This window comes from Gracilinanus agilis, chromosome 4 (genome assembly GCF_016433145.1).
Source record: "Gracilinanus agilis isolate LMUSP501 chromosome 4, AgileGrace, whole genome shotgun sequence".
NCBI lineage: Eukaryota > Metazoa > Chordata > Mammalia > Didelphimorphia > Didelphidae > Gracilinanus > Gracilinanus agilis.
The window spans coordinates 249,219,530-249,246,016 of NC_058133.1; the positions used below are offsets into that span (position 1 = coordinate 249,219,530).

Genomic DNA, 26,487 nt, shown 5'->3' on the forward strand with positions numbered 1-26,487 from the left:
TTATAAATCATATAGTACCCAAGGGTACTATATTATTAAATATTAATTTTAATCTTACACCTTCCATCTTGGAATCAATACCATGTATTGGTTCTAAGGCAGAAGAACAGTAAGGGCTAGGCAAAACTTGCCCAGAGTCACACAGATAGGTACTGTCTAAGGCCAGATTTGAACCTAGGACCTCCCATCTCTAGGCCTGGCTCTCAATCCACTGAGCCACCTAGCTGCCCCCAGGAGTTCTTAAACTTTTTATGTGTTATGGGTCACTTTGGCAGTGTGCGGAAACCTATAAGATCCCCTTCTAAGAATAATGTTTTTAAATGTATAAAATAAAATACATAAGATTGCAAAGGAAACCAAGTATATTGAAACAAAGTTATAAAAAAAAATTTTAAACCAAGCAAATTCATAAACCCTATGTTAAGGACCCCTGGTCTAAATGATTCCTAAGTATCTTTTCTAGCTTTAATATTCTATGAATCTATGATTCTATACTTTATTATCTAATTATTATTTATACATCCTCAATTAATCTTTTTGTTGTGATTTATATCTCTCACCTGCTTATCTTCTATCAGCTCTCTCTGCCTAGTTATCACTTTTCAAGTAATAGTATCATTTCTCTCTCTAATGTTTTCCAACTAGTATTTCCCTTGGTGTTCCATAGCACATCATAGGGAATTAGGAAATGCAGCTTCTCCCCAAACAAAAAAAAATGTTGGAAGCTATCAACCTATGATCAATCAATCCATGAAAGTTCAGAATCAATTATTCCTGTTATCTGAACTTCCACATGCCTAAAATGATCAAAACAGTATTTTAACAAAGTATAATTATAAAGAGTAACATTGAACAAGGATTTGGTGGTTGCCATTGCTAATAGTCTTTCCATTCTAATACATTATTCAAATTACTGTGCACCACAGAATCTTCTTGGACATCTATTCCTACCCCTCAGATTCTTGTGAAATATTCCCTGAAGATTCACTCCTTTAAACTGCCTGAGGGACTGTTGTTACTGCATTGACAGATGTAAAACTATGGAGGATGTAGTATATGTAACAAGACAGCCTGAGTCTGGCTCTTCTTAAAAATAGATACATGAAAAGTGGATAATGGCTATGAATGCTATGTGTGCTTCATCCAAGAAATACTTAATTATAGGGTTATTACTTATTGTTCTTTTTCTTTCAGTTCCAAATATTCATTCATGCAAATAGGTCCAGTGTCAGACATGAAGAGGTTATATAATATATCTGTTATTACCATCACCTATTTTCTGAGAATCAATTTAACCAAATAGGAAAAGGCTCATTACTACCAGTAGACTGGTCACTTAGTGATGAAATATGTAGAATTAACACCAGTCCTATAAGCCTTTTCTCATTTTTGTAGTGATGGTGGCAGAAAAAGGGACAGACAAATACTATATATACTGTCAGATAATGTTTTACTTAATTGTTTTGTTCTATGAAAAAAGAGGATTCTATGGAGGGGGAAATGTTAAAGAATGTCTACAGTATAAAAACAAAAGACATAGAACTTAAAAAAAAAAAAAGAAGAGAATGCTAAGGATCATTTTAAAACTGAGTAGGGAGCAGGGTAAATGAGTGACTTAGTGGATTAAGAGCCAGGCCTAGAGATGGGAGGTCATAGGTTCAAATGTGACCTCAGATGCTTCCTACCTATGTGACCTTGGGCAAGTCACTTAATTTCCATTGCCTAGACCTTACTGCTAATAACTAGTACTGATTCTAAAACTAAAAGTAAAAGATTTAAAAAAAAACCAAACTATGAAAATTTACTTGGATATCAGTATTCTAAATGTGATATCTTTGACCAATAACCAATGAAAGCAGAAATGGAATCATAATCATGACAAATGAAACCAAAAGACACAAGAAAATTGCAATTTACAGATCTTTCTTAGACCAAAAAAAGAGAGAATTGGCAGAATTATTTTTTTCTTGTCCCAAAGCAAGAAACATAGTTTCATTTAAAAGTTGGTCTTCTCCTACTTTGATGTGCTTGATAAGCATTTATAAAAATACCACCAAAAGATAATTGCAATTTATATGCCAACATAAGAATGAGGAAATGGAGAAATTTTACAAAGATCTTTCAATACATAAGGGAGGAAGGGGAAAAGTATATTGGAAACAGGGCTCAAGAGTAAAAAATAATAGAGGTCAAAAGCCTAGAGACAACATAGAAGCCACATACCTCTATATTATAAACACTTTCTTCAAGAAAAGAATCAAAAACATGTAAAACCCAATGGAATTGCATGTTGGTTATGGATGGGGGTGGGGGTTGGAGAGGAGGGAAAGAACATGAATCATGTAACCATGGGAAATTATTCTAAATTAATTAAATAAAAACTTTCAATTAAAAAAAAAGAAAAGACTCAAAAGATGCTAGACATGGTTAGCACCAGATAGCATCACTAAAAATGAAATGTATTATATTTTAACAAATAAGAGAAAATTCATTGTCAGTGTGGGAGTCATCTCAGAGTTAGCTATCTATTTACAATCAGATCATTGAATTATTAGAACAAAGATAAAAATCATTACCAAATTAGACAAAAGAATAAAAATTAAAAGATATGGCTTTCATTTGAGGCAATTTCAATTTGATCTACTTAAACAAGTTCTTGACATCAGAAAATGAAGGATAGATGGACCAAACATCAACATAGATTATTAATTCTATTACCCTAGTAAGTTTTATCCCAATTGCCACAATAAGGTCCCCCAAAAAGCCTCAAAGCATACTTAACCAGTAAACACTTGATTTCCTTGTAAAGCAGAAAGATATGGCAGCCAAGGAAAATGCAAATTTTAAAAAATGCTCATTTATAAAATTTTATGGTGAACAGTGGAAAATTATGAAAAATATTGCCTCATAAAAGTGAGAGACCTTGGGAAGAAAAGCAACTTAGTGAAAAGCCAAACTAGGCCAGAACATCCTAAGGGCATTTTGGGATGAAATTGAAAGAAGAACAACTAATAGATTAAAAATGAAAAAGATCTGTCAAAATATCTACAACAAACTATTTTCTCCTAGAGTCATTAGGGCATCATGATATATGGACTCTAACAGTATAGTGTCCACTGTGCTGAATATACTATTGGGGAAATGAGTCATACCAAACTTGATATTCTCACTATAAATGAAACCAGAGGTCAAATTAACAAGCATTTATTAAGCAATGTGCCAGATACTGTACCGAATATTAGGGATATGAAGGAAAGGGGAAAAAATGGATTCTTGTCCTAAAGGAGCTCACAATCTAATACAGGAGACAACATGCAAATAGTCACATACAATAAGGAGACCAGGAAAAGCTTCTTTCAGAAGGTGGAATTTAGCTGAGAATTGGAAGAAGGCAGGGAAGCCAAAGAGACAAAAGAGGGAGAGAATTCTAGCTAGTAAAAACACCTGGAGTCAGAAGATAGAGTGTTTTGTTCAAGGAAAAGTAAAGAGACCAGTGTTATTTAATTGAAGAGTATATTGAGGAGATTAAGATGTAAAAAAGACCAGAAACCTAGGAAGGGATAAGATTATGAAGGATTCTGAACACCAAACAGGATTTTATATTTGATCCTGGATGTAACAGGGAGCCACTGGAGTTTACTGAATGGAGCGGGTGGAGTAATAGTCAGACCTGTGGTTTGGGGAAATCACTTTGTTACTTAAGTGGAGGATAGGTTAGTGTGACAGGTATTTGAGACAGAAAGAAAGACTATATAGAACACTTTTGAAATAGTATACCAGGAGCGAGGTGATAAAGGCCTTTACCAGGGTGGTGGCATTGTCAGAGAAGAAAAGGGGTATACCCAAGAGATATTTCAAAGACAGAATTAACAGGACTTTGGCAACAGTTTGGATATGGGGAGTGAGAGAGACTTGAGTCAAAAATGGCACTTGGGTGTGGGGACAGCATGAGAACAGCAGGGGCCTCTATCGAGCAAAGCTCTGGAGAGCCTGAAAAGAACCCCCAGTAGCAAAGACTCTGGGTTAGCCATAGTGCAGCTAAAGTCAGACACAAAGCTCACTCCTCACCTGAGGCTTCAACTCCTCTTTCTCCTCCCTCTTTGCTAAAACTGGATGTTCCAACCAAAAACCACTGATGTGTGCATTCTCTGGGACTTTAGGTTAGATGGTAACATATTGACATATTGATCTATCAGCCTATAGAAAACTCTGTCTATATTCAACGAGGTAAACCAAATCCTTTGTACCAAACTTGTAAATCATTTACCTTTATTGCGTAAGTGGAAACTTGTACAAAGTCCCCAGCTTGCTTTCCTCCCATATAAAAGTATATGTAACTTCCAATAAAGTGGTACTGATTGCTATCAGTGCCTCTAGCCCTCCTGACACTCAACTGTGTTTGTCATTTTCCTTGCCACCCTTTGTGGACGCCAACTGACTGGACTTGACACTTGGTACTGACCTAGACAGTAATATGGAATTTAAAGAGAGGGAAAGATTTGGGGGAAAGATCATGAATTCTGTTTTGGACATATTGAGTTTAGGATGTCTATGGAACATCCATTTTGTGATATCTAATATGCAGTTGGAGATGAAACTAAAGGTCAGAAGAGAGGGTAGGGCTGGATAAATAATGAGAATCATCTGCATAAAGATGATTATTAAATCCATAAGACTTAATGAAATCACCAAGCAAAAGGAAGTTGCAATTTATAAGTTCTTCTTGGAGAGAAAGAAATAGACCAGACCAAGCACACAAAGAGGAGATCCAGGGTAGAGGTAATAGTTCTGAGTGCATTTATGTAATTCATGGCCTAAGACCTCTCAAAATTTTGGGCTCACATGAACCAAATGCACCCCTGAAAAACAACTCCAAAAGAAAAATTTTCTCTCTGATTCATTTCCCCCCACCTAGAATTGCTACAAGAAAATTTCCTACTATACTCATGATATAACTCATGCCTAGATTTACCTCAATGTGAGTAAGAGATGTCTCCAGCTCCTATACAAGAAGATCATTGAAACAATGTAATTATCAGGTGTGGACCAGTCTTCAGTCCTGAAAAAAAAAATGGAAAAGATGTAAACTACTTACAGGTGCTCCTAAAAAGATATCAAAACATATAAAGCACTCCAATAGTCCATCAACTTCCCCCAGAAAGGAACTAAATTTCAGGTTGCTTTTGGAGCAAATTTTTTGACCATCCAGTGACATCCTCTTTCCCATCAAGTTCAACTCTGTCCTTTTGTAGTAAGCCAGTCCTGAATCAGGCTATTCTGGTAACTCAGGTTTAAGATAGACACCCAACAATTAGTCCAAGACTTACTTGGCCATAGCAGGCAAAGAATATTTAGGAAAGATATTCTATTGATTTAGCTGAGCACAGCTTCTCTGAATCAAGCTTAAGTCGTGCTGATCTATCTGTCAGAAGTCTAAGGTAGGAGACAGGTGACTCACCATGGATTTAGTACTTAGGGATCCAGAAAGACAGCTCAGTGGCCTTTAGTCCCCAGAGCCAATGAAGTCTCAAGGACAGTTTCAATACCTTTTAAGAACTAGAATTAGTTTGGTCCTTGTGGGACTGGTCTTAGCATATTGCTTCTACCACAGCACTAACTTGTAATGCTACTCTGTGGTTTAGATTCCCTTTAGAAGGTAAACACAGTGGATTGAGAGCCAGGCCTAGAGACAGGAGGTCCTAGGTTCAAATCTGGCCTCAGACACTTCCCAGCTGTGTGACCTTGGGCAAGTCACTTGACCCCCATTGCCTACCCTTACCACTCTTCCACCAAGGAACTAATACACAGAAGTTAAGGGTTTTAAAATATAAAAACAAAAAACAAATTAAAAAAAAGAAGGTAAACACACTTGGAGGTTTCTGAGGAAGCAATTGCCTTCCTATTAATACTTGTAACAACATACAAGCTACTAATGGTAAAAGTGAAGAATAGAGAGAAGGGAAGTAGCAAGGACCAGATAACTTCCCCCACCCCTCAGCCCAAGTTTATTTTGAACCTCTACCTAACATCTTACAATCAATACTATGTATTGGTTCCAAGGCAGAAGAGCAGTAAGGACTAAGCAATGGAAGTTAAGTGTTTGCCCAAGGTCACACAGCTAGGAAATATCTGAGGTCACATTTGAACCCAGGATCTCCCATCTCTATATCTGGCTCTCTATTCACTGAACCACACAAGGATATGATTTTAATGCTTTAGCAACAGAGGCTCTACTAGTGATCTTCTTCCCTTCATTCTCCTGGGCCAATTAGCCAATCTTTAATAGTTCTCTGTGACTTCTTAGCAAGGTGCCTTCTCCAAGAAGGATGTTCTTGATAAAAACTTCTTCATTGACCAATGACAAAATTCTCCAACTTGAATTCTTGATCTTGAGAATGCTTCTGCCAAGGCGGGCACTGGCCAAGAAATCTCTCTTCTCAGATTAGAAGATTAAATCTTGGGATCATGCTGCCTAGAAAATGAAAAATCCCCCTTTCTCCACATAGGAATTTAGGATTCAAGAGCATTGACTATGCTGAGTGAGTATGCAAATATCTGTATTTGCCATGTAATTCTGTAATAAACCTTCCTCCCCATTCCCCCGCCTCCATCCCCTACTCTCTTGGGTAAAAAAAGTTCAAGCTGGTGTGTCAATTCATTTTTAAGAATCATATAGAAGAGGGACTCTTCTGACAAGAGTCTGTCCCTCTGATCCTCAATCAATCATCAAAAGATCCCCAAGTATGCATATAGTCATCCCTTGCTATATCATGGTTCACTTATCATGGTTTCACTATATCATGGGTTTTTTTTTTAATCTAATTCTGTATTGCAGAGTTTTTGCTGTATCACAGGATTTTGTGGATAAATATACTGTACTGTACACAATGGAAATGCAGTATGCCACTACCACTTGCGCAGGTTTGCCAACATGAGATTGTACATGACACACTATTAGTTCATGGAATGAAAGGTGACCAACCACAGTGCTCTGTTCTGTATCCTGGACACTGATTGGCTCAGTGATTGTAGCATATGTCTCTTTACTCTCCTGCTTCTTCATGGATTTTCACCTGTCGCTGGGGATGCTGGATCATAACTCCTGCGATAGGTGAAGGATCACTGTATATTCCACAGGAAGATGTCCTTTGGATGCCTTTAAACTAAGGCTCATGCCCTGTAATTTCATTAAACAGAGGCCACCACTCTGCTCTCATCAGAGAAAAAGGATACTGAGCCAGAACTACATCTACTTACTCCCTTAAATATTATTTGTCTAGGCCTAGGGTATATGATCAGATTCAATCCAACTTCTGATGCTTCTGTCATTACTGGGGGGAAGCATGACCCTGAGTTCTATATCCAAGCCTTGACCCCTTTCCCATCAAATACCAGTTTCATAATGAATATACATTGCAAATAGCAAAGAAACCCATTTTTCCATTTTGTTATAAAAATAAATGGGCTAGATAGATGGAGAGAGAGAGGGTTAAACGGAATACTACCACTGGTAATTGTGTGACCGCAGTGGAGTCCAGAAATGTGGCCAGTGCAAGATCAATTGAGGCTTGCCTCCTGGCTAGATGTTGTACCACCTCCCTCCTTTATAACAGTGCCCAGGCAGGATCCTTCAGGTCAATGGATGGTATCCCTTCAGGTCCCACCTGGGGTTGATTGATGATAGATATTGGGCTCTATTAGTCTTAGTAACAGTTTACCTGACTGCGTGACTCCCTTCCCAGAGAAGCTATGAAATAACCACTCCAGGAAGGTACTTGAATAGTTTATCTATATTTTAGCAAAGATGGAGTACTGGGAAATAGGTAGAGAAATTGGGAAACCCTAACTAATTGATAATAATAAAGCCTCAGAGCTTTAGGCAGGTAATTGAGTCTGGTTAGTTAGCTCCTCTGGCTCAGCCTGGCCACAGCCAAACCAGAGTAAGCGAGCTGCTACTTGATGTCTTTCAGCTTCTTCTTCCTGCTAGATGTCATGCCTAACAGCCTTCAGGATCCACCCCTTTTCCACCTCCTCTTCTTCTCCTGCCCACTTCCCGGATCCCTCCCGGGCCTTGGGATACCTAGATAACTACAGATGATTTGAATTCCTAAATATCTAGGGACAGTAGAATAAGAAGATTGATGGTCTGGGTACAGGTTGGCAATGCTAATCAGGTACAAGACAGGAGGTTCTTGCAAGGTTGAGCCAAGTAAGTCACCAATCCCCAAAAGACCAGGATCCACAGATCTCAGGTCCAAGGGAAGTGAAAGGAACCAAAAGCCAGGGCTGCCAGGGTATTTATACCCCCTGGGCCAACCGCTTTCTCCCCTGTCCTCATGACCTCCGGGAACATTCTGAGATCCAACGGTTTCCACCTGTCAATCAACAGTGTGGACTCCCAGCTCCCAGAGTTTCAATATAACAATTTATAGCCAAACAAAAAACAGAGAAGGCACATACATAGGAGAATATATGCCAGACAATTCAGAGTAATGGAGTGAGATAACTGAGCTCAACTCAGAGTCCTAGATCTCACTCAAGGGGAAACTCTAAAGTCTCTAGCATTGCAAGCTAGAGATAAGGGCTTAATGGAGACTGCCAGATCCTCACCTGACTTCCCAGTCTTTTCTTTTAGCATCCTAAAGTAGAATTGGCCTCTTCTGTCTTCTCTCTCAAAGCTGGAAGCCAGGAGTACCCAAAACAACTTGATGCTCAAGGAAAGTTCTTGCTTAGTCCAAGGGGGCTCCTAAAGAAGGCTCAATCTTGATAAATCTTCAAAGGATACTGACTGAGAACTGAAGCTCTCACCTCTTGTCTACTCCACTCTGCCTCTCATGTAGGCAAGAGCCTTCATTTCTACCAATAAGGGGTTCCATATGCATATGTGATGAATTCTTGATGCGACTTCTTTCTGATTCATTGAGGAAAATGTGGAGAAGAGGACCGTGTGCCCCTAGGAAAAAGATAGACCTGTGCCTCTCTTTTAGGGCTATGCCCAGGATGGCTCTTAAGTGATTCTCAGGATAATTCTGAGTTTTAGAAATGTTTTTGGCGATGATAACTGTCCTCCATCATCCAGTTATGTCCTTCCTTCTTTTATCATTCTTCCTTCTTTGTCCTCCTCAACTGGTGTTGGAATTTTAGAAGAGCAAAAGAACTATAAGCATAACTATAGATAGATTTTGAAGGGATCTTTCCAAGAGATCTGAAACATGATGAATTGCTTGGTTGCTGTTGAAGTCCCTCAGCCACATCACTGACAATCATATTTCACCTATCCTCTCCATCCTGTTGTCTCTTGGGTTTCTGGACTAAAGACAGCTATGTCTGTGTTGCTCTTTGAAGACTGGAAACCCTAGATGAGAGATCACACCTGAGTAGTTTAATCCATGTATGACACATTTGGAGAAATAGGAATCATAAATTAATATATTACTGATGCAATTATGGTCAAAAATATGTAATGAAATGGAATATTTAATATGATTCATAAGCTGGGTCATAGAAAGAGTCCAAGGGGATTGTATTAACTTAAAAAAAGGATAAAGCTCATTTGGATGTGTGAATTCTGATAGGAATGGGTTGTGTGTGTGTGTGTGTGTGTGTGTGTGACACAGAGAGAAGACACACACAGACAGAGAGAGAGAGAGAGAGAGAGAGAGAGAGAGAGAGAGAGAGAGAGCATGTTTTATTGTCTCATTACTTTAGAAATAAATTGCATTATATGGGAACTGCAGAAAAGCAGATTTAAGCTTGACATAAGGAAACAGTGATCCAAAGATAACCTAAAAAGCAGTGAGTTGTCCCCTTATAGAAGCAAAGGTTAAGACAGTTGTTGCCACAGAGCTCATATTCTAATAAAGGGAGACAATACATGTGGAATGGTTTAAGGTGCAAGACCCAGTTAAGGAAGTGCTGGAGCCAGTTCAAACTAACTGGTGAAAACCAATTTTAAATCTTTAATGTGCGTGTTTAGCCTTTAGAGATCAATAAACACTACAAATCAAATTTGATGTACTGTTTTTGGTGATTATCTAGGCTTAAGAAAATCATGGATAAAATAATAATAAAGAAGATTAAACTTAAAGGTGTATTGTAAGCACAACCTTCCCCATCCCCAGAGAGTCCGGTATTATAGCTTTGTTAACTAGTAGACCCTTGGGCCTGGTGTACCTTAGGATGCAAGGGCAAAACAAATAGTAATACATCTTCTATAAAAATCCTTTACATTGGTAGAACCATATCTATTTCTGATGGTGAACCACTGGGATTCAGTGCAAGAACTTGTTTTCTGGGTTTTCTGTAGCTAAAGACGAGAAGGATTCTAGTACTGCCAGTTTGCAATTCTTCAAGAGTTACAAGGTCACAGCTTGTTTATGATCTAGAGGTTGGGGTGAGGGTCTTGGGTTTATCTGCATGATGGTAGCAATCAGTTAGCAATTGGTTTTGAGAGTGGCAGACTTGCTCCACAGGTATTGCTCCCCTATATGACTAAGGGACCACACCTGGAAGAACTGTTAGTGGTTTGAGGAGGCATTGCTGTTCTTCATAGGCATCTTGGTCTTAGCTCTGCCTGCTCTTCAGTGGGGATTTTGTGCTAGATCTCCTTCATGATATACCTCTGCTTAACTTACATCTCCTTGTCACTTGACCTTAATAATCTGGTTAATAATCAAGCAAAATGTCTCCCTTGTTTTATGTTTTTAAGGAATTTTGTATGATTTTGAAATATGCCTAGAAATCACCTTGTTAGAAAGCCTTTAAGATGCATTTTGCTTTATTGAATTGATTCCTTTTTTAATAGTAATCAAACAATAAAAAGAAGTGGAATCTTGAATTGTCTGCACCCTTTAGTTGGTTGTGTAACTGTGAAAATGTGGTCTTAGAGAATATTTACAAATTCCTCCTTAAGCCCTTTATAGATATTCTTTTTTTTCCTTCTTTCTTTTTTTAACCCTGGCCTTCCATAAGATCAGTGTCTTTCCTATTACACATTGCTGTGGTAGAGGGGAATAAGATGAGAAGAGTACTATTGATGCTCTCTGTCCTTCCCTCCTGTAGTAGATGCTTGCATATTGCTGGAGCTGCCATGTCGGAAGGAGAGAGCAAGGACAGTGTGGGCAGTGAGTGTCCTGTGTGCTATGAGAAGTTTCGGGACCTAGAAGGAGCCAGCCGGACACTGAGTTGCGGCCATGTCTTCTGCCATGACTGCCTCGTCAAGTACCTGCTTTCATGCAAAGTGGACGGACAGATCCAAAAGACCATCGTCTGCCCTATTTGCCGCTATGTCACCTTCCTCAGTAAGAAGAGCTCCCGCTGGCCCTCATTATCATCGGAAAAGAGCCCTCAGACCTTGACAGTCCCTGTGGGTTTGGATAACCTGCCTTCTCTGGATGCTTTGGGACACACAAACCCTCTGACCATTCCCCATCCTCTCTGGGTTCCTTCTCAGAGCCAGACAAGAGTCCCCCAACTTCCCAGGGACTTGCTACCCAACTTAGTCCGAGAGCCCCAGATCTTCATCATCAGTAGACATGGGATGCCACTAGGGGAAGAAGACAGTGTGCTGCCTAGGCAGAGTCTAGGTGACCTCTCAGAAGCATCTCCAGCACCAAGCTCTTCCTGCTCACATTGTTGCCGTTCTCGAATGTTGCTGCTGATCACTTTTATTACAGTGGTGGCTGTGATAGCTACTATCCTGCCCTGGGTCCTATTGGTGAGGAAGGAGGCATGACTTTGGCTGAGGAGGCATCTCTACAATGTCCCATTAAAGAGCAGGCCTAGAAGCTGAGAAATTTCTGAGCCAGACAGGAACACAGAATTCAGCCTCACATAACCATGGCCATTTTCAGCATTAGAAGGGAAAGAATAGAAGTCTTGAAGGACCCTGAAGCTATCTAACCAAGCTATTTGGAATTCTCAGACAGGAGAAGATGAGAGACATAGGAGGAAGTCTTAGCATAATTCTGCTACAGAACTGGGGAAAGTGGTGAGATTTTCCTACCAGTTAGCCCAGGAGGGAGTCAGGGCAAGGAGTCAAGAGCAAGATAAAATCCACCTTCCTGTTCCTCAGCCTCAAATTCTAAGTTGGAAATGGAAATTCTGGAGGCTGAGACTGGGACTGGAAGGGTTGGTCCTGAAAGGATAGCATATCGGAGAAAATTGTAACTCCAGGAGCCTACTGTGAGGCCTGTGCTTAAACTAAAGTCAGCTAATAAACATCCCTTTTCCCTCCAGTCTGACTTCCAAGCACTGCTCATGGAGAGGAAGGATTCCTACTCCAATGACCCAGGAACAGAGGATACCTGATTCACAGACAGCCCCCATACTTAAGACTCTGATAACCTTCACTTCTACTATGAGACCCCAAAGAAGGAATGATATTTGAGGAGGCGTCTTAATAAGCCAGAGCTACTCCTTCAGACAATAAACTCTGGCTAGGGTTTCTGGAAAGGTCTTTACTTCCCTTTCAGGTAGAATGGAGCCTAAAGGAAAGCAGAGAATGTTGAGCCTGTTCCTATCCTCTTCTTGTAGGATCCTAAGCTCTTCCCTTTCCCTCCAAAGAAGGCACTATTGCTCACTGTATGGTATGAGGTCACAGGCAGGGCTCACTGATGCAAAAGAAGTTCTGATTTGTCTGGAAAGACTTCAGCTTAGAGAGGAATGGGTAAGACTTAGGGGGCCCAGAGGCAAGTTCTCCTCAAATCTACCCAGACAGACAATCATCCTGTACATCTTAAGGCTGGTTGAGATTGCCATACAAGATGAGAGACTGAAGAAGATACATACAGCTTATCAACTTCCAAAAGAAATGAAGGAGTTGGTCCAAGGAATTTAGAGCTGTCCATAGTGGATCCAGGAACTGAGGTCTCAGTACCATGCTCTGATGACTAGAAGCTTATAAATAATAATTTCCATGTACGTAATACTTTAAAGTTTATAAAGTACTTTACAAATAAAAGCATTTCTCACAGCAGTTTGGTGAGTTATTTTTTTCCCATTCTATATGGAATATTTCTGAATTGTGTTACTAAGGATGAGGTGGCCCATGTTTAGCATGGGCACATAGATAAGTTTGGAATGATTCACTCCATATTTCAGGAAGATTGGAGTTCTATCTTTGTGGGAAGCAAGAGGATAGCGATGGCTGAGCAATCAATCTTTCACTCTCCTTTCACCTTCAAAAAGAGTATTGGACTTGGGATGATATAATCACCTTCTATTTGTAATCGAGGGGCATAATTCTTTTGGGGGGGTAATGATAAAAATTGCTTTCTCAAGTGTTGTAGAAGGGCAACAGTTGGCAAAGTAAATGGCTTAATCTTAGTCATGTTAACTCCCTTGCCACAAAACTCCTATATATTATAACTAACATTTATACAGCATTCTAAGATTTGCAAAGCAATTTACATCTGTCTTCTCATTTGAATCTCACAACAACCCTGTGAAATAGGTTCTAAAGGACATACTGCAAATTGTAGGTATGTGTCATCATAAGGCTATCCTTTAGGGCAGGGGTCGGCAAACATATGGTTCTTTCTGTAGGAGCCATAAAGTCAATTTTTTTTCAGGTGCTGTTACAGGAGCGTGCACTGTGAGCACTGTACAGCTCTCACAAAATTGCATTTTAAAAAAGGTGGCGTTTATGGCTCTCACGGCCAAAAAGGTTGCCGACCCCTGCTTTAGGAGATTGCCAACCACCAGGGTGTGGTACATGCAGATAAGGTAACTAGCTGAAAGATATTTTCTTGCCTTATTCTGGGCAATGATTCCCTTTTGACCTGAACTGATCAGGGAACATCCGAGAGTTAAAGAAAAGGTTCAGATTCTTATGGGGAAAACCAGGGGAGATAACTTAAATACTATATGTGGGACCAGAGGGGTGTGTAGGAGACAGGAATGGACAGTAGGGGGGACCAAACAAATTAGGGAGACTGGGTTTAACTGTTAAGGAAAATGTCTGGTGACAGAAGCGACAGTTAGGCCTAATTGTCACCCTGCACCATCTAGACAAGGGCCTGTGGAAACTAGCAAGCAAATGACAAGAGTTTATAACAAATTTAATTAAGGGAACTTAATTATGGTAGTTAATAATGGTAAAGGATGGGAATAGGGGTTTCTACACTTCCAGAGTGTGGGCAAACCATAGGGTCAGGGGAGGGACTTATCTACACTGAACTAAACCTAAAGCAGGACAGGGCCCAGAGAATAGCAGGGTATCCTCACAGCAGAGTCCAGACACACTCCAGCGATGTTGCAGCTCTTCCAGGACCACTAGCAGTAAGTACCCTCTCAGATGGGTAGATTCTGGGAGCTAACCCAGCCCAAGTTAACCTGCAACTCAGGTTGGGATTAATAGTCTCTACCAAAATCTCCCACAAGTAGATGACAGTCTTCCTTCAGGATCCCAGAGAATCAGGATACAAACTCCACTTCCTCTGAAGTCTCCCAGGGTCAGTTACAACTTGTTCCAACCACCATGGAGTCCGTCTCAGAAAGAAAGCCACACTTCCTGCTTCCCCATTCCATTTAGAATTCTCAAGCCCTTCTTGCTAGGTCTCCTAAATAATAACTAAGTAATCCTCCTCACAATAAGATGCATAGACCCTATACTTGGTAGGAAGAAAACCCTTTGGTCCAATGGACCTCTCCAACTAAGCATGCATGCTTATTGTTGCAAGCATATATGACCCCTCATATTTTCTATTATCAAACTGAATATCTCTCCACAGATAGTCCTAAAGAGATCCTAATTCATCTCTCCCTCCCCTGTCTGGTCCTGAGTTTCTTCCCCTTGGTGGGAGAACTCTGATCCAAGAATTCTAGTTGTTCAGGAAGTGAGTGATACAACAGATGCTCCCTTCTCATTTCAGGAAAAAAGATGCTGCAATCAGAGCCATAGAGCTAAAACTTGAGAGACTCTGTATTATGTTGAAGATAAGGAAAGGAAAAGATAGGACAGGACAGGATAGGACAGAAGAGGAGAGGAGAGGACAGGGAAGAGAAGAGAGGAAAGGAGTATGTAGAGAAAAACTGAAGCTAAGTAAGAAGAAAACTATGAAGAGAATTATGTGAGTAAATTAACTCCTTGGACCTACACTTCTCCCTTTCTTCTCCCTAGGGCTCACTCATCAGAGATGCCACTGGTCCAACCAGTTTGGGGGCTATTTCCCAATCTGGAAACCTTGATATAGAGCCACCATATGTAACACCCATATTCCATTAACATTACTCCCAGCCTGGATTCCTTCTCTGGATTTACCAGTAGGGCCCTTGGTTAAGATGTACAAGTTTCCACCTTTTATTTCCAGTTGTTTAGAGATCCTGGGAAAAAAAGGCCTGGTTAGGTCTTGCCAGAGTTGTAGTTCCTCCAGTAAAGAGATGTTTATTGAGGCTTATAAATTGGCCTCTTAAAGTTAAAAAAAATAATCTTCACCCAAATTGGTATTTACTTACACTCCAAGTAAACCAGAAGCTAACCCCTCCCTATAATAAAGGTTATATAATCAACACCATGCAAGGTTTAACTACTTTGAGGGGGAGAGGAAGAGTCAGAGATACCTCAAACTCATTTCCTGAATATGCCTGATGTGGTTTCCTGGAACCCTCCTGAGCCAGACCTAACTCATGCCAGTCCAGGGATTGGGGCTCAGAATTAGAATGCAGTGAGGCACTAATGGATCATCAAAGGATATCAATTCAAATAAAAACAGTTACATCTCTCTGCCTTTACATTCATTACAGAAACTGGCCATGCTAGATCAAAAGACATTCTCCCAAGGTAATGGAAATACTGCTAAACCTTCCAACAGCAATTCCCTATAATTCTAAGGTAGCAAGGAAGCCAAACCCCAAAACAATCTCCTCCACCCCTTAAAAGGAAAACCAGATCAATCTGCATTAAACAGATCTCATCCCTTGACAGAAAGATCCCCAATTTTTTTTCCTAGGGGTCCTTCCACCACTAAAATAATTTTAATGCAATCCTATTATACCCTTGAACTTGTTATAAGTTACAAATTGACCACCTCCATCCTTATAAATCCTGAAATTCCTTTATCTGGTCACAATATATTGTCATTCTACCTTCTTCCTGTCTTCCAATACTAAACTTTGTTCTTTGTCCACATTGTGACCTTATCTGTGGTTCTCTCCAAGGCTACCACCTTTGAACTAGTTACATTCTCCTTCTTTCCTCATCTTGACCCCTTGGTGAACCACTCCAGATCTATTCTCCTCACTCTCTCTTTTTTAAAAAAAACTTTTACCTTCTGTCTTAGTATAAATTAAGACAGAATTGCAGCAAGGGCTAGGCAGTTAGGGTTAAATGATTTGCCCACAGTCACACAGCTAGGCAGTATCTGAATCCAAATTTGAACCTAGGACCTCCCTACTCCAGGTCTGGCACTCTATCCACTCTGCTACCTAGCTATCCTTCTCCTCTTAAGTCCCTTTCTCTCTTATCATATTGCTAGACTTGCCTCGTGTAGTGCAGAGAGAGGGGGTCATGACAGTTTTTCAAGCTTTGGCTGAGTTCTGAAATCAGTTAGGAGTTTAGAACTTGAAGGAAAGTTTCAGTTGGTTTGGGGATCTCATGGAGAGAGAGTCAGACCAGCTGAGCTGCTTCATTGCCTATCTGAAGAATTGAAAATTTAGCCTAGTTTTGGAATTTTTATTTAAGAATTGTTAATTTAGATAAACCCTTTGTATCTCCATACCCTACCTTATTTCCTACCTTCCTTCCCTTACCTTAAATGTCTGTGGAGTTAATAAGGAGAGTAAATCAGAGAGTAGTTCAAGTCTGTGAGGGGTTTAACTATAATTTGGCAGTATCTTATCTAGAAAGGTTAGTTAGTCATCATTTTATTCCCTTTAGATTTCAAGAGCACCTTGAGAGCTGAGTTAAAGCAGGAGCTTGCTCAAACTTCATCACTGCCTCCCTTCCCCCACCTGAGGTTTTTTTAAACAACTGTTAGGGCTTCCTTAATCCACTTTCCTGACAAATCAACCTGAGAAGACAATAAACCCTTTTGTGTTTCAACAGACCTGTTAGTTACTTCGTCAGTTAATTAGTAAGAAAGGGAAGAAGAGGGAAAGAACCAACATACTCTGGGCTTGAAGGGAAGCAGGGGTATCCATCTTGAAGGAAGGTGTAACTTCAAAACAAGTCCCTTCCTGTGAAATTAACTAAAGCCTATAGTTAATTTCAATTCAGTCTATTTCGCTCAGTTTGTCTTTAGTCTAAGTCCTAGTCTATAAGCCCTGCTGTTCTTTGCCTGTTTAGATTAATTCCTTTTCTCCCTGAAGATTTTTGTTACCTTCAGTGCTATACTCCCTGACTTCAGCCTTATATTATTCCTGAATCTCCCTATTCCAGCCTACCTGTAACCCATATTACTTACCTAGCAAGTCCCTGACAACCTCCCTTCAAAATCCCCTTTTACCACACACCTTTCCCAAATTCTCCTATTACATCTGCCAAGTCTCAACCTTGGATCATTTCCACCTTCTGCTTCCTTCACTGCTACACACATGCTGCTGAATAAAGTTGGAGGAGGGAGGAGAAGCTTGAAACCATACTAACTGGGTCTACTACAAATATATGTTACAACTGCACCCTCATTTCTGCAAGGCAATCTTTTTATACCTCCCTAATTAAATCACTATTCCACTCACCACCAAGACTCTTCCAAACCTTTTCACACTTACCATAGCTCCTCGTTTCACATCCTCTAGGCCTTTCACTGAGTTCCCTCTTCTATCTTCATTGCACATCACCCAGATGCCTTCTGCCACTATCATCTCCTACACTCTTGTCACACATAAAGAGGTGGTCTTTCACTTTGCCAAGCCCCTTTTACATGCACAAATGATCCCATTCTATCCTATTTCCTCCAGCAGGTTTTACCCTCTGTCATCCCTAATATCTCACTAATCTTCAAATTCTCCCTGTCTATTGGCTACTTCTCTACTGCTTATAAAAATGTCTATCTCTCTTCCATCCTCAAAAAAATTTCACTTGCACCAATCTCCAACAGTTATTATTCTACATTTCCTTTTTCTTCTGTAATTAAATTCTAATAAAAGGCAATCTACACTAGGTGCCTCTACTTCCTCTCCTTTCTGTTCTTCACTCTTTTCAGTCTGGCTTTTAACCTCATCATTCACTGAAACTGTTTTCTCTAGTTACCAATTAAACTCTTGTTTTCCAAATCTATTGGCCTTTTGGGAGCAGCTGGGTGGCTCAGTGGATAGAGTGCTAGTCCTTGAGTGAGGAGAACCTAGGTTTAAATCTGGCCTCAGATATTTCCTAGATGTGTGACTTAGGCAAGTCACTTTTAACCCCAATTGTCTAATCCTTACTGTTCTGCTTTTAACTGATATTCATATCTATACTAAGAGAGAATGTTTTTTTTAATTAAAATAAAACAAATTTAATAGCCTTTTCTCAATCTTCATCCTTTTTGACTTCTGCATAGTCTTTAACACTCCAATTACCCTCTTCTCCTTGATATTTTCTTCTCTCTAGGCTTCATGATGCTCTTTCCTGGTTCTATTCTTAACTATCTAATCATTCCTTTTCAGCCTCTTTTGCTATATCTTCATCCAAGTTCTTGGTCTCCTTTTCTTCTCCCTTCATACTATTTCGTTTAGTGATCACATCAGCTCCTATGGATTCAATTATATAATAATGATTCTCAAATCTATTTATCCAGTCCTATTCTCTCTCTTGACTTCTAGTCTAATATCTCCAAATGCCTATTGGACATCTTGAACTGAATGTCCTAAAAAACATTAGACTAAACATATTCAAAACTAAACTAATTTTTCTCCCTCTCCCCCTTTTTCTTATTATTGTTGAGGGCACCACTATCCTCCTAGTCACCTAGGCTCAAAACCAAGGTGTCATCCTTGATTACTCGCTGTCTCTCACATCCCATATCTAATCCTTAATAATATATCAAGGCCTGCCAATTTTACCTTTATAACATCTCTCACACATATACTCCCTTCCCTCTTTTGATACTAATATCACCCTGGTGCAATCCCTAATCACCTCACAGGTAGACTATTGCATTAACCTGCTGGTTGGTGGCACTGCCACATGCCTTTTCCCACTCCAGTCCTTCCTCCACTCAGCTGTCAAAACAATCTTTCTAAAGCATAGATCTGACCCCTTCCCAATCCAAGCAACTTCAGTGTCTCCCTATCACCTTTCAAGTTTAATATAAAATCCTGTTTGGTAGTTAAAAGCCTTCATAACCTGCCCTCTCATCCTCCACCAATCTTTCCAATTATCTCACATATTCCCTAACTCCTTCTCCTCCCCTCTACCATCAAGTACTCTTTGATTCAATGAAACTGACCTCCTTGCTGTTCCTCAAACAAGACACTCTATCTCCTACTCCAGATATTTTCACTAGCTGTCTGCCATGTCTAAAATGCTCTCTACTCATAATATGCCTTCTGAATTCTCTGCCTTCATTCAGGTCCCTGATAAAATCCCATCTTCTGCAGGAAGTCTTTCTTGATCCCTGATAATTCTAATGCCTTCCCTCTGTTGACTATTTCTTATTTATTCTGTATATAGCTTGTTTGTACATAGGTGCTTACATATTGTCTCCACTACCATCACCACCATTAGACTCTGAGCTTCTTGAAAGCAAGGATTATCTTTTATCTTTCTTTGTATTTCCAGCAGATAGTATAGTACCTGGCACATAATAGGGGTTTAATAAATGGTTTTTGACTGCCTTACCTAAACTACTAAAAGACTAACCCGAGTCAGGGTCAGCTCATGACAACTTACCAAACATCTAGCAAGAGTCTGTGCCATTTCAGTTAAGTTGTTTCAGATCAGTCATGTTCCCTTTGACCTGAGTTCCTGTCAAGTTCTGCTCAAGAAATTACTTGTGGGTCAACAAATAGGATGAGAAAAATGATTCTGGAATTACAGGAGGGCCAAACCACCAAACTGACAGAAAGACACACAAACAATCTTCTTGCTGATCAGTGACAAAGTTTAATGAGTTGGGGTACACACTTTATAGGGAAAATGATGTAGGCTAAGGGATTAGGTAAGTCTTTTGCAGGGATATTGGTTAGTAATGATTTACAAGATAGAGACAATGGATTCAGATTACCTCAGTGATTCTAAACAGAGTTTTCTATAGGTGATAATTCAATATGTCAATGTGTAACCATCTAACAGAGTTTCTTATAGAATTCTTGCACCAGTGATTTCTTGGAAGAACATATAGTATTTGGGGAGGGGGAAAAGTCTGCTTTTCTCATGCTGAGGAGCAGGCTGTGTGTTTGGCAACTCCTAAACTATAGCTGTGATTTTACTGGGGCCTATTCTCACTACTGGGGGCTACATGTTCCAAATGTCCATATAGTCTTTTCAGATTCTGAGGAGATTTCTACTACTTATGACCTGTAGCTTTGTGAGGGTAACTAGGTGGCTCAGTAGTCAGAGAGCCAGGCCTAGAGATGGGAAGTTCTGGGTTCAAATCTAAGCTCAGATACTACCTGTGTGACTCTGAGCAAGTCACTTAATCCCCATTGCTTAGCCCTTACTGCTCTTCTGCTTTGGAAATAATACACAGTATTGATTTTAAGACAGAAGGTAAGGGTTAAAAAAACAAGGACTTTAGCTTGGTATGTCTTCATACTGGTTTATATTTTTTTCCCTTAAGGAATGTTAAGGCTTATTTTTATTTTTAAAACAAATGTTTATCTTCTGATGGAAGGCGGAAGTTTTGCACTATGAGCAATGAGTTTAGGTGTTTTTCCCCCTCATAACCTGGAAGTCTTTCATTTATAGGGTTGTTTGTTGCCCTAGGAGGTGACAGGTCCTATTAACATTCTAGAGCTGGCAACCTGCATTTTCTTTGTGGTTTCAGAGATTGAGTTGCTGGTAAGATGAGATGAAACAGGTTTTTTTGGTGTGAGCCATATCTTATTGTATTTAAATACAAGGCAAAATAGGAGCAGAAAAACAGATGAAGTAAGATTCTTAGTGCAGCTAAATTCTTCTAGGTCCTTTATTACTCTGAACTCCACTCCTGTTGTCTTCTATATTTTAACTGGCAGTCACATATTGGAGCACTCCTAGAATCTTGGATGCCTAAAGGAAGAGAGTTTATTGGCACATAAAGGACCACTAATGATGCCAGCAATCGGCTTTGTCTAACTCTCTTTTTCTCTTCTCTTCTCTTGATTCCCCACCCTTCTCCTTGCTAAGACTCCTCCCTCCTGTCTTGAATTAACATTTGAGATATTGCCATTTTGTCCTTTTTTTATTGTTATTGTTCAATTGTTTCAGTTGTGTCCATCTCTTTGTGACCTCATTTGGTGTTTTTTGGGCAAAGATCCTGAAGTGGATTGTCATTTCCTTCTCCAGCTCATTTCACAGATGAGGAATTGAAGTGAAGTGACTTGTCCATGGTCACACAGCTAATAAGTGTCTGAGGCCAGATTTGAACTCAGATCTCCCTAGCTCTAGGCCTGTAGCTCTATCCACTATGCCACCTAGTTGCCCCATTTTGTTCTTACCTCCTTACTTTCTCTGAACTTTATCTCAGTTAGCCTATGAACATTTGTATTTTTGGTAAATTTGCCCATGTAGCTGAATTCTTAAAGGCCTAGAACTATCTTCTATGTTTAAAGCTCAAAGTCCCTTCCTCCTGAGGAAGACTCTGATTTCCATATCCAAGAAAAACATTTTGGAAGGTGGGCATTACAATATTTAGTTAGGGCAGAATGATCTCAGTCTCATAGTCTTCTTCCTATGCTGTGATGCCTTCTTAGTTGCAGGGTTTAAGATGAAAAATCTTCAGTATAATGGAAGAAATAATATGAAAATATCCTTGGGGAAAATGTATATTCTGAATGAAAGCCTAATATCTTAAGGTGGGGGACTATGTGCCACTGGCCTGATGATATGGAGGGGGTTGGGTGTATGGGGAGAGGAACACTAGGAATGTAAAGCAAGCTTCAAATAGGACCCCTGAGCTCTAGACTTGAATTTCTTACTAATAGTTAGAAATTGGAGTCAGGAAGGCTCATCTTCCTGAATTCAGATAAGACACTTACAAGCTGAATGACCCTGGGCAAGTGACTTAATTCTGTTTGCCTCAGTTTCCTCATCTGAAAAATGAACTGGAGAAGAAGATAACAAACCACTCCCGTATCTTTCCCAGGAAAACCCCCTAGACGCACTTGAAAAAAATGACTGAACACAGTTGGAAACTTCTCCATTCTCCTGTTGATCTCATCAGCTACCATGAGTTAAATTGTTATTTCTAGACAAATGGCTGCCAAATCAAAAATCCAGTCATAATCTGTCTTCTCAGTTCCAATCCTACATGACCAATTTATTAGTTATAGCCCTCTGCTAATGCATCAAACTCAGCTCTGTTGTCAGAGAATTTGAGTTCTCTGAAGCTGATTGCCATTGTGACCCTAGGCAATTCATTAAATTTTCCAAGGCCTCAATTTCTTCATCTGTAAAATGATGTGGTTGGATTATGTATCCTCTGATATCTCTTCTAGCCTTTTATTTATTAAGGTTCTATGATCCTATGTCCAAAACTGATCATCTTCCCACCAAAATTTATCATTCCTTCCAACTTTCCTTTTCCTTTTGAGGATGTCACTACCTCCTAGTCACCCCAGTTAAAAACTGTAGGATTTAAATTAATGTACAATACTTCAAGTATTATATTTTATAAAGTTTATTATCTAACTGATTAGAACCATGTGACTAAGTTTTTCTACCTGCTCAAAAAGCCCGCTTCACCAAAAGCCTCGACAGTAAGACAAGAGAACAAGAGACAGAACTCCACAGAATTTATATCCTGTCTATGTTAGCACATAACGACAGGGAGAGAGTAGGGTGCTGGGAATCATAGTTTTGCTGGGAATCGTAGTTTTTTTTTTAGAGTAACAGATTCTAATTACGCAAAACACTGGTGTCATCTTTGATTCTTACCTCTTTTGCACCCCTCATAGCCAGACATTTGTCGAGTTCTATTAATTCTGCCTTTACCATGTAGCAATATAAGTTCAGAAGCTACTTTCCCAATCCTTGTTCAGACTACTATGTCAGACAGATCCCCAGAAGACAACTGGCACCATTTATCCATGGTGCTCTGATCAGAATGTAAACCAACCCGACAGAAAGGTGTAAGGAGCACCAAATGTTTTTCATGTGGGCCTAGCCACAGGCCAACCAAGCAAAAAGAGCCACTATAATTTGCTACATACCTGGGATGCCTGGGGATGGAGGCTTGTGACCAACCAAGGTAAAGTACCTTATGGTCTGCTGCTCCCTTGTGATGGAAATTGGCTTTAGGGGATGACCTGATGATGAGAGACACATCACTAATTGTGATATATGTAGAGAGCTTTGCAGGTCTTGGACCATGTCTTTAAGAAGAGATAATAGATTTCTAACAAAGATGGCAAAGAGAAAGGTTCTGGTCTCCCTTAGAAATACCCTGCCTCAGACACTTTCTAGCTATGTGACCCTGGGTAGTAAGTCACTTAACCCTGATTGTCTAGTCCTTGTCACTCTTCTGCCTTGTAGAATGCTAAGACAGAAGAGTTACAAAAATAAAATAAAATAAATAACAGCTGTTAAGGAAGAAGGAATGACTTTATATATGTAAATAAAGGTACAACCTTTGCGACAGCTAGGTGACTCAGTGGATAGGGAGCTAGACCTGGTGATGGAAAATCCTGGATTCAAATTTGACCTTAGACACTTCCCAACTGTGTGACCCTGGACAAGTCACTTTACCCCAAATGACTAGCCCTTATCACTCTTCTACCTTCGAATTGGCTCTTAGTATCAATTCTAAGTCAGAGAGTAAGGGAAGGGTTAAAAAAACAACAATACCCTAGCAAAGATGGAAAAGGATGTTAGATAAAGCAAAGATGCAGTTGAAAGAGAGAGTGTGTAAGAGAGAAATACTTAATAGGCTCCCTCAATCAGTCAAATATTATATAAAAAAGCCAAAAGCTAAGGACATTCTGGTCTAGAGAGCCCTAGAGCTAGAGCCATCTCCAGCAAAGAGTAGGATTTCAAAGGTAATTCCTAACATCTGTCTGCCCAAGGAAACAGATGGAGCAGAGATGCCTAGGGTGCACCCTGGGACTCTCTAGAAAGTTGGAGACAATATTATATTTGATATGGGGCAGCTAGATGGCTCAGTAGATAGAACTTGGAGACAGGAGGTCCTGGGTTCAAATCTGGTTTCAGACACTTCCTAGCTATGTGACCCAGGACAAGTCATTTAACCCCAATTGCCTAACCCTTGCCACTCTTCTGTCTTGGAACCCATACCCAGAAGATAAAGACATATATATATATATATATATATACATATATATATATATATATATAATCTGATATCCAAATAGGATCATCCCAGATGACAAAACCAACTTCCATTAGGTGTCTGTACAAGGCCAGGGTACATATTGTACTACTGGGAAATGGAGACAAAAGCCAAGTAGAGGGTATGGCCTGCTCCAAGATCCAGGTTCATATCTCTTTCCCAGGCCAGAGTATAGCAGTTATAGAAGAGTAGGAACCAGCTCTCACATCCAGTACTGCCACATAGCAGTAGGTGCTGCATCCTCACTACAGTAGGAACCCCACTGAACACCCTACTGAGGGGTACAACACAGCAAAGACTTGTTTTCCTGGCACAAAGTCTTGATTCTGGAGCAGAAGCCAAAGACCTGAGTAAGCAATAGGAAATTCCTAATAGAATAAAGAAATATTATGTGATGGGATTTCGAAAAGGCATTTGACAGCGTGGACAGGAACATCATCTGGAGATTGATGCAGCATTACGGGATTCCCCCGAAGCTCATCAACATCATCCAGCGGTTATATGAAGACTTTACCTGCCAGGTCATCCATAATGGGAAACTGACAGCTCCCTTCACAGTGAAGACCGGAGTGAAGCAAGGCTGCATGCTTTCGCCCCTTATCTTCTTGATGGTCATAGATTGGATCATGAGAAGAACTACCAAGGACAGCAACACGGGCATCCAATGGACTCATACCAAACAGTTTGAGGACCTTGACTTCGTGATGACATCTGTCTCCTTTCTCACAAGCAGCAGGATGCGCAAGCCAAACTTGCATGACTCTCTGAAGAAGCGGAGAAGACAGGTCTGAAGATCAACAAGAAGAAGACCGAGGTGATCACAGTCAACAGCAGACAGGACCTGCCAATCCAACTACAGGGAGAAAACATCAAGGAGACGGACCACTTCACCTATTTGGGTAGCATAGTCAGTAAGGACAACGGGCAGATGAGGACATCAGAAACCGAATCAACAAAGCCAGACAGGCATTTAACACCCTGCGGTCTGTCTGGATCTCCAAAGCACTGTCCCTCATCACTAAGCTCCGAATCTTCAACACCAACGTAAAGGCCGTCCTCCTATATGGATCAGAAAGCTGGAGAGTGACGAAAGTCAACACCTACAAACTCCAAGTCTTTGTTAACAGATGTCTACGCTACATCTTGAACATCAGATGGCCTGAAAAGATCTCCAATGCTAGTCTCTGGGAAAGAACAATCCAGTATCCCATTAGTCAGGACATAAAGAAACGGAAGTGGAGATGGATAGGACATACGCTACGAAAACCGGAAGACAACGTAGCCAGACAAGCATTGAGCTGGAACCCTTCAGGGAGGAGGAAAGTCGGAAGACCAAAACGGACCTGGCGAAGATCTGCTGAAAATGAAACAAAAACAGTCGGAATGACATGGGCCCAGCTGGGGGAAGTTGCCCAGAACAGAGTCCGCAGGTGTGAGATGGTTGCAGCGCTATGCTCCTCTGGGAGTCAACAGGAATAATAAATAAATAAATAAAAATGTGATGGGAGGAGTCACATAGATCAAGAAGAGAAAAGTGCCATAGTTAGTACAAGTGGAGCCTCAGAAAAAAGAATGTCTTGGTCACAAGGGTCTCAATAGTGGATAGAAAAAATGAAGTAAGTGATAAAACATTTAATTAGAATTTTGAAGAAAATTTTAGAAGGCAGAAACTCTTGATCAAGTAATGAATACCATAAAAAATAGAAAGGAAAAATCAGAACTCATTGATTCCATGAGACAACTAAAAAATAACATTAAAAAGCTAAAAAGTAATAAAAATGACAATTCTACCCAAATTAATTTACCTATTTAGCGCCATACCTATCAAGCTACCAAAAAACTTCTTTACTGAATTAGAAAAAACTATAACAAATTTCATTTGGAATAACAAAAGATCAAGAATATCAAGGGAAATAACGAAAAAAAATGTGAAGGAAGGGGGCCTAGCAGTACCAGATATTAAACTATACTATAAAGCAGCAGTCATCAAAACAATATGGTACTGGCTAAGAGACAGAGGGGAGGATCAGTGGAATAGACTTCGGGTAAATGACATCAGCAAGACAGTGTATGATAAACC

General features: G+C 40.0%; 1 protein-coding gene and 1 long non-coding RNA gene across 2 annotated transcripts; one reads left to right on the plus strand and one right to left on the minus strand.

Annotated features, from left to right (window-relative positions):
* The first annotated feature begins 10,837 nt into the window (after positions 1 to 10,837).
* RNF222 (ring finger protein 222) lies at positions 10,838 to 11,736 on the plus strand. Its single transcript, XM_044675905.1, has one exon. It carries the CDS (start codon positions 11,018 to 11,020, stop codon positions 11,732 to 11,734), a length of 717 nt encoding a protein of 238 aa, XP_044531840.1. The 5' UTR covers positions 10,838 to 11,017; the 3' UTR covers positions 11,735 to 11,736.
* An 8,869-nt stretch (positions 11,737 to 20,605) lies between these two features.
* Positions 20,606 to 24,952, minus strand: LOC123245247. Its single transcript, XR_006506107.1, has 3 exons — positions 24,922 to 24,952; positions 23,272 to 23,367; positions 20,606 to 21,130 (listed from the first exon to the last, which is right to left on the minus strand). It is a non-coding gene; the product is annotated as an uncharacterized LOC123245247 (long non-coding RNA).
* Between the last annotated feature and the right edge of the window lie 1,535 nt (positions 24,953 to 26,487).

Excerpts from the sequence above, each read along its gene's own strand:
- RNF222 (XM_044675905.1), top strand. The coding sequence starts at position 11,018 with ATGAGAAGAGTACTATTGATGCTCTCTGTCCTTCCCTCCTGTAGTAGA.